Genomic DNA, 15,908 nt, shown 5'->3' with positions numbered 1-15,908 from the left:
ACATACCACCATCATATAATACAAATAATATTTTTTAAATCTTAAGACTTTTTGTACAGCAAAAAAACTGACAAAGTAATATATTTATATATTTATATATATATTTATAAAAAGCTTAAAAAAAATAAAAATGTCAAAAAAAGGCAGAACCGAGGGCTACAAGATTGGGTACTTCTGTGATATATTAGAAATACCAGAGTAGGCCTGAGAGAATGTGACCGAGGGCATCTTCAAATGCACTTGTTACACACATCTGGCTAAAGAAAAATTATAGTGCAAAATGAATGTCCTTCAAGCTATGTTGTTTGCAGGTTGTTTTTGTTTCAAATGGGGAACACTCAGATTTGTTTGTTGAAGGAAAGACTGAGCTAGCTGCAAGCAAACAAGCACTTCAACAAAGGAGAACAGAAAAGTAAACTTAGCTATAAAAGAAAAAGTATCTTGGCCTTATTCTCTTTCCCGTTGAAATGAGCAGGCTTTGTTTTAAGTGAGAAGTTACAGCAGTTCACCGGGACTGATTTTCAAAATCAATCTAGTTAAATTGGAGGCAGCCTCAAACATAAATGCACCTGAAATAGCTTACCTATTTCTTACATTGGTTAAGCTCAATCAGTTAGAAGTTACCAGTGCAAACTAAACAGAGGCTAAGTGCACCAGGGTGGGGGCTTTTTTTCAAAATACTTTAACTAGCTTGATTTAATAAAACTGATGGAACTTCTCTGGTAGAAACAAGGTCTCAGCAATAAAGTAGTGTTTAAACCAGTGTTTTAAGCTACTCTCTGTGCCTGTAGGGCTCATGCTGCAAACTACAGGAGAGATGTGTTACAATATAAACTAAGGAGCATTACCCTCAACCCCCAAATCTTTCCCCCCAGCTAACAGGCCTTTCTGGGACTGTTAGTTTTTATTTTTCTCTGCAGTCCAAAGATAAAAACTACAAATGTCATCTCTCTCCATTCTGTGTCACTCTCCGGATGTAGTCTGCAACCTATTAGCTCTTAATACACAGCAACATACACGGTTGAAAATTTCCTATGCAAGCCCAGGCTATTTCTAAAATGCACTGGCAATGGTCAGTGCTCTCCCCAAATCAAAGGCCACAGTTGGCTACCACACTGAAAAAGTGAGTAGCTCCGTTTATCCTTTCACATAGATATGTGCTCTACACACACATCTAGAGAGAAGGGGGTAAAACCTGTTTTCTGGCAGTATGCAGAAGATGGAATCAAAAACCACTTAAATGCTTTTCCATTTGAAAATTATGAACAGTCCACCTTTTATTTTTTACATAACATATGCTATTAATCTGTTTTAAGGAAAACAGAAAACACAAAAGTCCTGTTTGAAAATATCTGCTGCTTAATGTTTAGGTAAGTTCACTTTTGATATGGTACAGAAGGCAGCCAGTCTCCACATTTTTGAGTATAACTGACCTCTTTCTCGAAGAAAGGAGAAGAGTTTCACTACATGAAAGAGATCTGTGGGCAGCTCCTGCAGTTCTTACATGGGCAAAACATGAGATGTGGCTAAGAAAGGTCGCAGAATTTGTCATGTTATTGTTGATGTAGTTGGAAGAGTAACCACAATAGCTTGATTGTGAAATCATCATTCTGAGAGACCAGAAATAATGCTAGTCAGGGAAGACAAGACTCCTCGGTAAATGGGTATGAAATTTTATGATGAAGATTTTAATGCTTGGTTTTTTTCAAGCCAGTACGGAATAGAATTATTTTCATATTCTTTTTCAAATATATGTTCTACCGGAAACCACCACCATTTATTTTAAGGGACTGGTGGGTTAGAGGTTTTGCCCACAAACATGAAGACTTAAAAGTACAAAATTATATTGCCTGGGGATGCCAAAACATGTTGTGGCACGAATAAAAGCGTGATTTTAAAAGCCCTTAGGCTTTGGGGTGGTTAGCCTTGTGAAAGTGGAATTATTTACACGCTTTTTCTCCTCCATATGTTTTTATACTTTGACGCATGTAAGGTGGAGGGGAAAAAGGAAGCAGTTGAACAAGCTTGATTTGTTTCTTAAATTGCAAAGCACGGTTATGCTCCCTTCAGTACATAGAGAAGCCATGTTCCCAACATGGGGACAACCTTTGCGTTAAAATCTGCTAAAGGAATGAAAATTGCCCAAACCAGGGCACAATGAGAGAGAGTGAGAGCACCTCAGAGTTCACCCATAGTGATCAAGTCACGGAGAAGACGCATTTAGTCACTAACCACCGTACTCATCCATTGATTTTAGGCAGGACAGCAACAGTTCAGTGTTGCTTGTAATTGAAACACAGCATCCTGAAAGCAGAGAACTGACGCCTGCTTTTACATTCCAATTCACCCTTTTCATTCCTATCTGGGTGTCAAGCAAAATGTTGCTTTCCTTGGGGGAAAAAAAAGGTCAGATTCCAGTGAAGCCTTCAGCCAGTGAGAAAAAAAAACAACAGTATTCTCAAGTGCATGCGCACAGTGACGTAAGTGACATTAGTTCTATGGCAATTTAATTCCAGCGTGTCAGGCAAGGTACCAAGGCACAGGGACGGGCCGCATGGTACAGTAATGTCTGTTGATGGACCTGGCAGGAGGTTGGGGCTAAGGGGGAGCCCCTCAGAGATAAAGCCATAATTACATACTCATTGGTCACCAACCCAATTGCAATTGACTGGCTGATCCTGGCACCTCTGCCAACCAATCACAATCTCCCCGGCTGCTAAAAGTCCAGTGGCGCAGCAGGGCTCGGGCAGGCTGCCTGCACGCCATGGCCCCTCTCAGCCCCTGGAAGCGGCCAACTGCTGGCACATCTCTGAGCGCCTGGGAGAGGGAGGGTGCAGCAGTGGCTCTGTGTGCTGCCTGCCTCCCCAGCCCCAACACTGTCTCCACAGCTCCCCTTGACCGATTTCCAGGAGCAATGCTGTCTCCTTCACTCTAGGGGCATGCAGAGAAGAGCCAGCACCACGGGACCACAGCATGTAGGCAGCCTGCCCGAGCCCTCCTGTGCCACCACTGCTGAGCTGCCTGGGGTAAGTGCCTCTGGGCCAGGGCCAACACCTCACAGCCTCTCCTGAACTCCAGCCTCCTGCGGCAGGTCAGAATCCCTTCCTGCACCAAACCCCCTCGCACAGAGAAACTAATATCACAGCTGTTCTATGATAAGAAGTTGGGCATTTTGAATTAACTGTAGCCTCCGTGTATTAAGCGTGACAGGTAACCACAGAATGACTTTCTGGTATAGTGTTGCTAGGCTCCATGCCATACTGGTGATCGTTTTGCTTCAAACTAGGGGAAAGACTTGCATACCGGGTCCCCACACAACCCAAGAGCCCCAGGCCCCAGGCGGACGTCATCCAGTGCTGCTGACCGCCTTACAGGACTTCAGAACTTTCTTCTTTTCCAAGAGCTCTCTCCTGATGGGAAAGTCCCTTGGAATTTAATAAAGGGGAACCAACAGAGGTCTGTAGGACACTTCGTGGCCTGACTCTGTATCCTGTTACACAAAGCTAAGTGTGTGAAGGATCAATCGCACAGAGCGAAATGCTGGGCACCCGTAAAGACTGGGAGTCTTGGCACTGAGCTAGGAGCTCATCAATGGAATGTAAGAGCCAATCATCTCTCTCTTTTGTTTTCTGAACATTCTGTAGTAGGGGATGTAATTCTCTAGGTCAGCTGACAGAATGCTGGTCCCTGGAGTAAAGCCCCTCTGGGGTAGTGAACTGGAGCATATGCTAGGCGCTCCCTCGAACTACTGGAAGTTGCTGGCATTCTGTATATTATATGTATACTTTTGGGGGTTATCTCTATTACAAAAAAGAAGTGAGGGCCTACACTGTAAAGTGACTGAAAAAATGGCACTGTGGACCTCCATGCTTGATATGGGAACAGTAGGTGCTGGGGCTGCAGCTCACAAAGGAGACCCTTAAGAAGGAAGGAAACCAACTTGCACGTCAGATGTCCAGCTGAATTATGAAACAACTGGTTTTTACATCTTCACCAAGAAAAATGGCTATGGAATTACTGAGACACTAAACAGAGCCAGGTTATGAAACTTTAACACACTTTTTGAAGCAGAACCCCCTTAAGGTGTAGGTGCTGCTTTGTTACCCCAGGGAAAGTCCAGAATAACTCAGGTACCCCAGTATCCTAGTGTATGAAATGCATCCTGATTGCTCTTCACCAGGCTAATGCTACATCATGATACAGAGCAACCCAGGTCTGCCTCCTCTATGCCCTTTTTCTACCAGTCGGTAGGCATCAGTTTGTGTGGGACTTTTCTCAATTTGTTCCCACAACACAGTTTTCCCAATGATCTTGGAAGCTATGTCTGGTCATTTTCTATAGTTTCTGTTCTGCAAAAGGGCACAGATTTATCCTGATGGGAAACATGAAAGCCTTCCCTTTAGGGCTCTTTTGTAAAATGGCTAGATACCTTGGTTCCCAGTGACAGCACTTTCATGGCTGGCATACCAAAGCAGCCTTACAGAGAGGATCAGCCCTTTCCCATTTTTCACAGGTCCCAGGTAGTTTCTTTACAAGGTGGATGAAGTGAATGCACATGTAGCAGAAAAAAAACCATGGGCTAAGACCTTTACAAGTGCTTAATGAATTTAAGTGCTTCAGATTTTGAGTGCTCAACTTAAAAGGGGAGCCGTTTTTTTCTACAAAGTGCTGAGCACCAATGCATGGAAATCAGACCCAATTAAAGTTGTCTCAGGCTGAGCAACCAAAATCCCTAGTCACTTTTGAAAAATCTTAACAATGACCAAACAATTCACTTTATGCATTGTCCTCTATGATACCAGAGCAAGTACAATTAAATGCTATTAAATGACTGACAGTGCACCGATCTGAGACACAATATGCGCAGATTACAAATGTCCGTGACAAACGTCAGTGATAGTCCTGAAAAACAAAATTTCTCTTTCAAAGTTAGAGGCCCATTATAGAAAGGACTCAACTGAGAAACTGTGGTCTTGATTTGGATTCTAAATCCATTTCCTGTGGGTCCGGGGAGTTTTGATCCAGGATTTTGCTTAACACCTGTCTGCAGAAATAGGAGTTTCCAAATATTTTGGAAACTTGTGATAGTTATCAAAAGGGCTCTTGTTTGCTATATATCAAGTGAAAAGTCAACAAGACCTCAAGTGACACGAGGAAGCACATATTTTTCTCTTTTCAATTTTTTTCCTTCATTTTTAAAATACTGCCTTACACTTAAATGGCCTTAATATTAAAGTCTTCTGGACTATTAGTAGCATTTACAGAGGTGGCAGTCCCTAGAGTTTTGAACAGAACTTTTAGGCAGGTTCATTGCCAATGACTCCTGTAGTGACAGGCATGTGTGCTCATACTGTAGGATTGCACGGGAATGAAGTTTTAAGCTTTTCTGTATTTTTATCTAATGCACCGAATGGACGTTCTACAGTTTCACGCAGCTGAGCTACAACTATCCTCGAACTCCCATGAGGCATCCTGGTCAGATGTCCCACAGATTCAAACACAAGTTGGGTTGAAGGCCCTCAGAACCCAGTTGAACTCCTGGATGGAATTGCCATAAGATGTATTCATATACAGAAGTAGAGAACTATGAGATTGTCAGCAAGCAGTGCTCCAGTAAATTATTTTTAATAGTATAGTTAGTTTTAAATCTTTGGACTAAAACTCAATTTTTCTCCACTGTTACATTATTGCCCCCCCCCAAAAGATGGTCAGATTTTGGTCCGTATCGCATGCCATATGGGCCAGATATCATATTCCTCTTTCCCCCAAAGTGTCCAACTGACAGTCATTGTAACAAACTATGAGCAAAATAAGCATCTTTCAGGTAGGTTCAATCTCTGACTGGAACAAAGGTTACACGAAAGCTGAAAAGGTAAGGGCCTATGACTCCAGCGGCTGCCCTTACATTCACAGCTATGGATTTTCCTTAAGAGTTCAGTTTTGCATCCCAAAAGGGAAATATTTAACAGTCAATGAGTCAAAACAGTCAAAAGAGGGCAGTTGGCTAGTACAGTATAAAAGAGCAGCAACCATTTGTGGACCACAAATCATTTTGTTTCACTTCTAGATTTGTCGTACAGGGAGGGTCCCAGAATATACAAAATACACAATCTGTCCTAATGACCGCCCCACCTGCTTGCATAGGCCATTTTATATGGTCCTAAAGGCAGTCTTTGGAGTTAGGGCCAGTGCTAACTTGCTATAAATGCAAGTTGTATTTATATATATATTATGTTTTTTTTACAGGAAATTTAGTTCACTTTGAGCCAAAATGGTCAAGTTATCTACAGGATTCAAGGTGAGTGGAAGGACTCCATTGATCCTTGATGGTATAGACTGGAGGTCAAATTGGACCTATGCTACCAATACTTTAGATCAATCTAGACATGGAAAATCTTCAGTGCTCTGCATAAAAGCCAACCCTTCATTCACCCTTTAAATATTCTTACAATTTTAATAGGAATGGCCTATACAATCACCTTGGTGAATGGGAAAGGAGGACCAGGATCTTTCCTTTAAAAGATTAATGCAGAATGAAGCCACTTTATTTGGAAGAGGTTCCCACTTTCCCACTGCGGTACTAGAGGAGTATTTTTGGCTTTTTTATTTATTTATTTATTTATTTTTTGTAAGATGCTTAACCAAAAGTTGGGTTTTAAAATTAAATGTTTGCAAGTAAGTGTTCTTTTGACAAATAAAAGTCAATGTTTTAAATTGGTCAATAGAACAACAAGAACACGCAACACAATTTGTCAATCACTGTGGGTTGTAGCCAACATGCTTACGTGGTGCTGAAAGAAAGCTGTAGTCATGGCTGATTGGCCAGTCCAAGACAGGTAAGCAGGTGAAGAACATGAGTTCTGAAGATCACTTGTTCATGGAGAAAAGATAAAATGTCTAAGCTACCACATGAGCTTTTCAAGTTTTCATCAGACAAACAAGAAGTCCCAGCTATAGAAATAAGATGATGGCTATGGAGATATAGCATGGTGTTCTTAGGGAGTCTGTTTGGCTGCTTAACAGTCATGTCTGCTGCTTCCATAGTGCCTACCAGTGCATATGGCGTGCAATAGCCAGAAAAATAGTAATATAAAAAATCCCAAACAAAAATATTGTCCATCATGAAGTCTACATAAACTCAGGCCAAACAGATGATGTATGTGTCACAGGTGTTACTCCACAGTCAACTGCCATTAAGGCCATTGGTATTGACTTAAAAGGATCTTAATAGCTCAGTTCTAGGAAGAACCAAAACCAGGATAGATCAGTGTTAGAGAAGTTTGATGTGTTGAGCATTAGGAACTCTCAGATAAAGAAAAAAAAGGAACCAAGAGGTTAATTTTGGCTACCAAACTGGGATTTGGTTTTCTAGGTCATTATTCCCCCACGCTATCCATTAAAAAAGAAAAGTTAGTGCTACAAATAGGCAACTTCAAGACGACATATTCTTCTACGGAGTTGCATTGAGAAGCAAGTTAAATAAGCCCCTCCTACTTGCTGTCCACTTGCAGAGAAGTCACTTCCGTTTTACTTTGATTTCCACTGGCAGTAGCAGGAAACAAATCCAAGAGCAATGAAGCACTGTAAGCAATTATTCTATCTTACTCACTTCACCTCCACCCCGTTTCCTCTCCTGCATCTTCTTGCATCCAGCTGGGGCAAGGCATAAAGAAGAGACATATGTATTTAAGTACAATTGGGTGCATGACAGTGTGAGTGTGTGGTGGTCTGTGTACAGAGGTTTACAGATGATGTTCTCTTCTTCTGCAAGGCAGCAGCTTGCAACTGAGTTCCACCCTTCGTGTCACATCTTTTAGCTCAACGCTCATCAATACCAAGCTGACTGATTTTAGGTATTCATATGTGTCTCTTCATGTGGAGGGCAAGATGGTCAGACCTGGAAAAACATCTGCAAAAAAAACCAAAAAAAAAAACACCAAAAAAAAAAGAGTTTTAGCAAAAAGGACCATCTGCTCCTCTACCATCCTGTACAAGAACAATGTTCACACATTTACAGCAGCTCTTTGGACCATGCCATATGTGGCCACAAAGCCAAGATAACTTCTCTTCCACCATTCAAAATAAACAGCTATGTTGGCTCAGCCATTACCAGGCTATTCTCCCCTCACCCCAACCAAACCAGAGTTCTACAATTAGAAACTGGTGAATGGGCAAGATAACTCATTAACCAAGTAGTTGTACCGGCTGAACCTCTCTAATCCAGAACTCTCTGGTCTGGCAACATCCGTAATCCAACATGATTTTAGTTAGCCAGATGAACACTTATCATGGGTGTAGCCAAGCTTCCTGCAGTTCCATAAAATTTGTTTACAGCCACCAGTCCTGGCTCTCAGTGTTCTGTGCTGTTATTAGGTATAATTTATTCCTAATGTATTCTAAGAGCCCAGTAAGGAGTGGAAGTGTTAGTAATGTGCTAGATAATATTGCTCTCCCGGGGTCTGGCAAATTCTCTTGTTCAGCACCAATCAGGTCCTGAGGGTTCTGGACCAGAGAGGTTCAACCTGTAGTAATAAAATTAAATTTTACATATTATGTAGGTACGATCAGATTTCTCAAGTGCTCAGCACTCCTAAGTATGGCCAGATATACAAAAGACCTCAGCACTGACACTTGGGTATCAAAATAAGAGTCCAGATATGAGGGTTGAGTGACTCATTTTGGTGTATGAATGGAAGCAGAGCTTTGCTGAAAATCTGGCCCATAAACCCTTCTGTTTACAAGGAGTGCTCTGCTAATACTGATGAAGTTTAGTCTCATAACATTCCTGAGAGGAAGCCAGGTTTCATCCCCTTGAGGACACTGAGGCACATTGAGATATGGAATTTGCTCGAGTTCCCACAAGAAATTTGTCAAATCACACTACAGAATCTGGGTCTTGGGATTCCCAGTTCTAGGTTTTATCACCAAGGCCATCTTATTTTTATTCCACTCTGGGTCAACAAAACTTGTTGGAACTGGAGTTTTGTTGGCACTGGTACAAATATAGATGCATGTTAGTGCTGATGAACGTTTCTTACAATTAGAGCCCTAGAGGATGAAAACTTCTCTCCAATCGCAACATTAACACAACACTTTGCTCCACCAAAGTGTATTCATTGTGACAGAACTTTTGAAAACAATGGGCAGCTTTTTCTTCATGGCCATTTGACCCTTCTGATACAATTTCCAATGAAGAGAGACCACTAGTGGCAAATGTGATATGAACCTACAAGGAACTGGAATGAGCGCCACAGCTCATTTCACACAGGCCCCCTAAATGGCACATTATACAAAGCAGCCATAGGCCAAGATTTGCAGAAGTGATTCATTTTAAAGAGGACTGCTTCCCTATCTTCTGAAAAATGAAGCCCCTTTAAGATGTGGCCGGTTGGGAATTCAAAACCTGAAGTGCCCAAAACTGCTCAGAACCTTTGAAAATCCCGGCCTTCACTCTTGTCACCCTACCCTGTGAGACACTTGCTTAGGTATAGTTAGCAATAATAAAAAGAATCCACCACAAATCACATTGGTTGCTTGTTGCCAGAACTCCCAGCTCTTCATGATCTTAGCCCCACGTACAGGCCACTTCCAGAATTAACGTGTCTTTGATGCTTTGAAACTTCATCCCCTGCCGTACAAAGCTACTTTACAAATAAACAATGGGACACACCTTTTATTTAAAAAAAAAAGGAAAAGCATGTTGTTAGACTGCGCACAGATTTATGCTGAATAAATGATGATTAGTAGTTGAATTGTTTGCCTTTCCCAATAAGAAGCAGGTAAGAAGAGTCAGAGATTGTTTTTTTAAAAACGTTGAAAGAAAAACATCCAGATTAATGGGTCCCATATGCACCATGAGCACAAAGCAAAGAAAGAATAATCAAAATCAGAGGAGAAAGGCTTGGCAGTGCACAGAGCCTGCCCTTTTGCCATTATTCTCTGAGTCTAGGTGTGCCTAGCACTACTTTAATGTGGGAGTGAGCAAATATGATGAATATTTGTAAGACCCCCCTTCCCGTATGGAGCCAGATCTTCAGCTGGCGCAAATCAGTACAGCTCCAGTGTAACGAGGGATGCTGTGTTGATTCATACAAGCTGAGGATCTCGTCTGTGTGTGTTTACAAAACAGAGTAGGAAAAAATATTAAAAGAACAGGTTCAGAATGGAATGATGCTGGAATCCAGCATTCCTTTAGTTCCACGGTGAAGTATGTGTGCAGTAAACCTGGAGAGAGAGAGGAAAATTTTACAACAGGCCGTGGGCTTCTCACCAGACCCGGTATTGTCCAGCTGCAGCCAGAGGTGCCCACAAGGTGGGAGGGGCCCCAGCTTCCCACCCCTCAGAGCCACATACAGAATGGCATCACAACGCTCTGCAGTGTTTCAAATGGGCCCAGGGATAACGCCCCCCCACCCCCGTGGGCCAGGCTGCAGCATACCAAATATGACCTAGAACAACTATCCCTCTCATGGGGATAACTGAGAAAACAGCATGCTATGGATATGATGGAAGCCAAAACCAGGCACCAGCTTTTTCATTTTAGATTATGACCAGCCACAAGATGACTACTGGCCCATGCTGCGCTTCTCGGGTGCCTGCTAATAACCAGCGGATGCTGATCAAAAGTCTGCTGAATGACTGACATGGTAAGATTTGTTACTGTTAATTAGGGAACCAGACAAGATTGAGGAGGATTTGATAGCAGCTTTCAACTACTCGAAGGGGAGTCCCAAAAGGGTCGGAAACAGGCTATTCTCAGTGGTGGCAGATGACAGAACAAGGAGCAATGGTCTCAAGTTGCAGAGGATATTAGGAAAATCTGTTTCATTAGGCAGGAGGTGAAGCACTGGAATGGGTTGACTAAGGTGGTGGTGGAATCTCCATTCTTAGGTGTTTTTAAGGTGGGGCTCGACAAAGCCCTGGCTGGACTGATTTAGGTGGGGTTGGTCTTGCATTGAGCAGGAGACTAGACCAGATGACCTCCTGAGGTCTCTTCCAGCCCTAATTTTCTTTGTTTCTATGACAAAGTTGGAGCGTTCTACTCCACATTTTCCCCAGTTGAACATACTTGACAATTGTGGCCTGGGTGTTCTGGCTTAGGGTATGTCAAGTCAACCATGGTTCTGAAAAGCTTCTCAACTAATTCTTCGGGCATACTAACAACCGACACATTGATGGTGCCTCAGGCACACTGGGCAGTCTTCTCTCCTGTGCCACGTCCTTTCCCTCTGCTTTCTCCTCCGCCGCCTCCAGAGCGTACCTCACTCTCTGTACATTGGCTGCTCCTCCTCCAGCCAGTGGTAGTTTGCCAACTAAAACTAACAATGCAATCTGTGTCCTGTAAGGCATGGGGGGCAAAACAAAATGCTTCATTCGAAAGGATCCTGTTTTCGCAGAAGGAGGTTCAGCTCTTAATCCCCTTTCATGAGCACATGCACTCTTGGGGAGAGAGATTTCTAGCTTCCTGTTTCCCGTCCCCACACCCATACACACACATGCACACGCTCTTCCTATGTGCGTTGTCTTTAAAATTATCCTCCAGGCTGACAGCAGGAATATCAGGTTGCCATCCAAAAAGCTAGCTGTGTATACCCACATCCCCGAAGCTGGGATTTTCTAGGGCCTTGTTGATAGATCATGTATGTAAATGCTCCCCCCACTGCTCCTGGGATCCCCAATTTCCTACTCTGATTGCCAAAGTTACTTGTCTTCCTTTCTAAAAACTGCTGTGCAGCTGGTCTTCCCCACATCAGTGCTGAGGAAAGGCAGACCTAAAGGCTACCTACAGCGCAGAAAACAAGGATGTTTACAGAAGCCCCTTGTGTCATTAGAGGAGGGTGAAAAAAGAAATGTGAAAGGAAGCAGCTTAGAGATGGAGAAATGAGATTCTCCTTATCAGACTGTGCAATTCAGGAAAGCACCTGTTCAACTGGGCACTCCGGCTTCAGTGCTTTCTTGAACATACACTTCAGGGCGTGCCTGTATGCAGCCTGCAGGAGAGGACAGTGAGCACACTTAGGAAGAAGGAAAGAAGAAGAGAAATGAAACAGTGTGAAGTCAAAGCAGACCCCACAAAGCAAAGGCAGTGTCAGACTGAACGACTTCCAGGTCACTGAGTTTCTGAGCTCCCCTCACTAGAGCTAGTGAAAGGATGCTGGGGAATAGATGGCCATCTTGTACCACATATGATCAGTTTCAACTGGCCAGTGTTTTTCATCTGTCCACAGATTTGGCCAAATGGGCAGAATTTAAAAGGAACCAACATGTCATTGACTAAAACAGTAAATAGAGATTGTGACAGTGGCTGCGACAGAAGAACACTCGGTTAAAAAGACAGGTATTATCCTCCCAGCTTGAGATGTCAGAAATGGCTAAGGGTGCTGGTGGCATTAGCAAGGAGTCGTGAGATCTCCCTGGATCTGGATGCTCACAACCTGGTCTATTTGCTACAGAAACTGAAGTGGGGAAGGTTAAGTTTATTGAGGGGGCAGGGAGGTTGGTTGGCTCTTAAAAAAAGCAAAGATGAGCAGAAAGCAGCCTCTGACAGTAGAAATAAAGAACTCCAAGCACCAATGTTCTCCTCATTCACAGAGATGCTTATAAAAGGCAAGACTCCAAAGGGTCCGTGCTTGGTTTATCCCAGGGGCTGGCAATCTGCGGCTCCAGAGCCGCATGCAGCTCTTTAAGGGCTTCTTTGTGGCTCCCAATGCTATAATTACAAAGTGAAAAAACCCCTACTGATTATTTAATAAATGGTGAATGTCTAAAATGAACAACTCATATCTAAATAGCAGATGATACGTGATCTTGAAACATTGGATAACTCCCACTTTAATATGGGCAGTGCATTGTGGGATATGATATCATATCTGTGTTTTGATCATGTTCCTAATAGAGTCTAGATTTGAAAAGGCAAAGGAAGCTAGCAGCATTCCTGCTGTGAAGGGCAACATATATCTGAAAAAAGAAAACTGAAATTAAACGCGAAGTAAAACTGGCCTAACTGGAATAAGTTTGGGGTGAAAGTCGGGAAGACAGCGGTACAAACACTCTTGTGAAGTGTGAAGAAATAGAATATGTAAAAAGTTTGTGAACGTCCTGCATTAAACATGTATTGCATGACAAGTCATTGTGTGTGTGCTGTTCTTAACATAGGGGTTACAAAAAGTACGGTTTGATGTCATTTATTAAGGACTGTCTCGCATTCACATGCACTGCGGCTCTTGAATTACTGAGTTTTCTACAGAATTTGAAAAAAAATGGCTCTCCTTGCTATTTTGGTTGCCAATCCCTGGTTCATCCTTTACCGTTCTGAGCAAACAAAAGATAATCCATGGATAAAAGACAGAAAAAGCCCGTGGTTAGGGGGTGGGAGGGAGAGAGGAGGATGAGGATCTTGGAAAGACAGGATGTGCAAATGATCAAATTTCCTTCCCTTCAAAGACTACGTCCTCTGTTTATCCTCTATATATCTTTTTTCTATGCATGTTTTTGGCCAGTCTGGTGTGTCCAGAGGCTTTATATACTCTATATTGTATTATAAACCTTTTTCTTATCACAACAGAGAACCTCAGTGCTGCATTAAAAAGATGGGTAATTTTCTTAAGCCTCTTAAATTATATATAAATAGGATTAACTGGATAACATGTTCAGATGCAAGTACATTATTTGATTATGTCTACACTGCATCCAGCTTGCACCATGGGCACTGCCAGCCTCGTCTGGGGGCAGGATGGGGTTTTATCTGATAAGGTCAGTACTGTCCAATGTAATTACTTGGGTAGTTCCTCTCTTGTGCCACCTAGATTATAGACAGACAGACAGATAGACAGACTTAAAGAGCCAGGTTTTCAAAAATGCTCAGCAACTGCAATTGGGACGAAACTCTCCAAAGAGCTCGGCTTCCATTCAGGCTCCTAAACAAAGAGGCCACACTTTCAAGAGGACTCAGCCACCAGCAGCTCCCATCGTTCTGGGTGACAGCTGCTGACCAGGCAGAGTTCTCTCTCGGCAAACAGCCAACTCATTGCTAGGTGCCCAAGCGAGAGCTGTTGGAGGGGGCGTGCTTTGGAAAACTTGGCTTTGGGTGACCCATCCCTGGACTCAGGCTCTTAAAAAGGCAGATGACAAAATATCAAAGCTACAGCATCACATAAAATAGAGGCCATCAAGCGTGTGAGTTAGAGACAAGGGGCTTAGATTTTCCATCAGTGTGACTGGTCATGGCTTCTTGATTTCACCCAAAAACCTTGTGGTAAAAGTTTCACAAGTGCTTAAATTACTCAGGCACCTTTGAAAATGTTGCCCTTTGTTTCCCCAGGAACTGTCCTTCCAACTGCGCACGGGAAGAGAGGCAAACAAAGGGCTCAGTTAACCAAAACAATGGATCAATGATAGATTTACTGTGCAAAAGAGAGACATCAGCTGTCAGCCCCTCTTCAAGTTAATTCTAGATCTTAGGTACCTTTGCTATTCCCTGCAAATGCTCCACACTCACCCTCTTAGGCTGTGTTGACCTCCTCCCACCCCAGGTCTGAGAGATTTGACAGCCCTCTGGTGGCTTCTTTTCCAGGGAAGCCAAGAGGAAAAGTCAAACTATAGTTCTGTAAGGGAGGAAAGGCAGCTGGAAATTCAGCCTTTTGCAGCTGCCCAAGTCACAGGGGATCACAGAGAGGAAAAACCAAGATGTTGGTGTGGCTCGTGGGTTGGATACGGCTTCTGGATATTAAAGCAAGATTTTGCTGAACAACAAAGCTGTGGATTGGGCAAAATCCTGCTCCGGTCTGAGCAAAACTTCCATTGCCGTCACGGGGCCTGCAGGCTGAGCCTGAGTCACTGCTTTTGCTTTAGGCATCTGTCACAAAAACCGGTGCAAAAACGAGTTGCAGGTCCCAGCCCCACTGCTGGGGGACAAACTTCTTTTCCCGCCCTATCCCCTGGCCCCTCCCTCCCCACCAAGCCTGGCAATCCTGCTGAGTAGTTCGGAAGAGACCAGCAAAAGGGCAAAAGCAAGCCAGAGGCTTGGCTCCCTGGGGGCTGGCCACGTGCTGTCTTTCTCCATCGTTCCTTTTGCTTGAACCCTGTATTGAAGAGGCTGCATTACCTGTCACAATGGTTGCACTTAAAGGGTTTCGCCCCCGTGTGTTTCCTGTAGTGCCTGGTGAGCTCGTCGCTACGTGCAAAACGCCACTCGCACCCTTCCCACGAGCACTTGTACGGCTTCTCGCCTGCAGAGGGATGAGAGATCAATCAGTGAAATTATTGCTGCCTCAACCTGCCAGCCTTTTGCCCCACCTCTGGCCAGCCAGCCCCACTCTCCATATCAAGCTGCACTTAACCCCAGCACCCAGGCCTTTGTGATAGCCACCCACCAGGCCTGACTTCCAGCTGGTCACACAATACACACACCCCACTCAAGGTGCCCACATGCACGCTTTTGTCCTGCGTCTGGCTGCAGAGCCTGCAAGTACCAGTGACTTACAGTCACTCCAACTCTTCAAACCTATGGCAGGCTCCCAACTGCTGCTGTCCATTCTGAACCCATTCCAAAGTCACCGGGGGCGGGGGGTGTCTACACTACCGAGTTACTCCAGAATAGCTTATTCTGGACGTATTACTCTGAAATAAGCTATTCAAGAATAACACATCCCAGGGAAGCCCCAGAATAAGCAAAACTTATTTCAAAATAGCACATCCACACACAATAGAGCCTATTTCGGATTAGAGCCTCTGGAAACACTGAGGCTATGTCTACACAGCAGTGTTATTTTGGAATAAGTGCTATTCCCTGGCCATACAAACTCTATTCCGAAATATCTATTTCAGAATAAGCACCATTCCTCATAGAATGAGGTTTACATAATCTGAAATAGGCCATCTGCTATTTCAAAATAACTTCAGAATAGTGG

General features: G+C 43.5%; 1 protein-coding gene across 1 annotated transcript in view; it reads right to left on the bottom strand.

The window, feature by feature from the left end:
* Positions 1-1,669: 1,669 nt before the first annotated feature.
* The window catches only part of KLF7 (KLF transcription factor 7), a 72,059-nt gene continuing 57,820 nt past the window's right edge, over positions 1,670-15,908 (bottom strand). Inside the window, exons 3-4 of the mRNA XM_075001672.1 lie at positions 15,104-15,227; positions 1,670-7,909 (exon numbers count right to left, since the gene is read on the bottom strand). Of these exons, the coding sequence (XP_074857773.1) occupies positions 7,858-7,909; positions 15,104-15,227 (176 nt within the window). The 3' untranslated portion in view covers positions 1,670-7,857. The remainder of the gene's footprint in view (positions 7,910-15,103; positions 15,228-15,908) is intronic.

This window comes from Carettochelys insculpta, chromosome 8 (assembly GCF_033958435.1).
Source record: "Carettochelys insculpta isolate YL-2023 chromosome 8, ASM3395843v1, whole genome shotgun sequence".
Lineage (NCBI taxonomy): Eukaryota > Metazoa > Chordata > Testudines > Carettochelyidae > Carettochelys > Carettochelys insculpta.
Note: the sequence above shows the minus strand (reverse complement) of the source record. Positions and strands in the feature narration are given on the sequence as shown.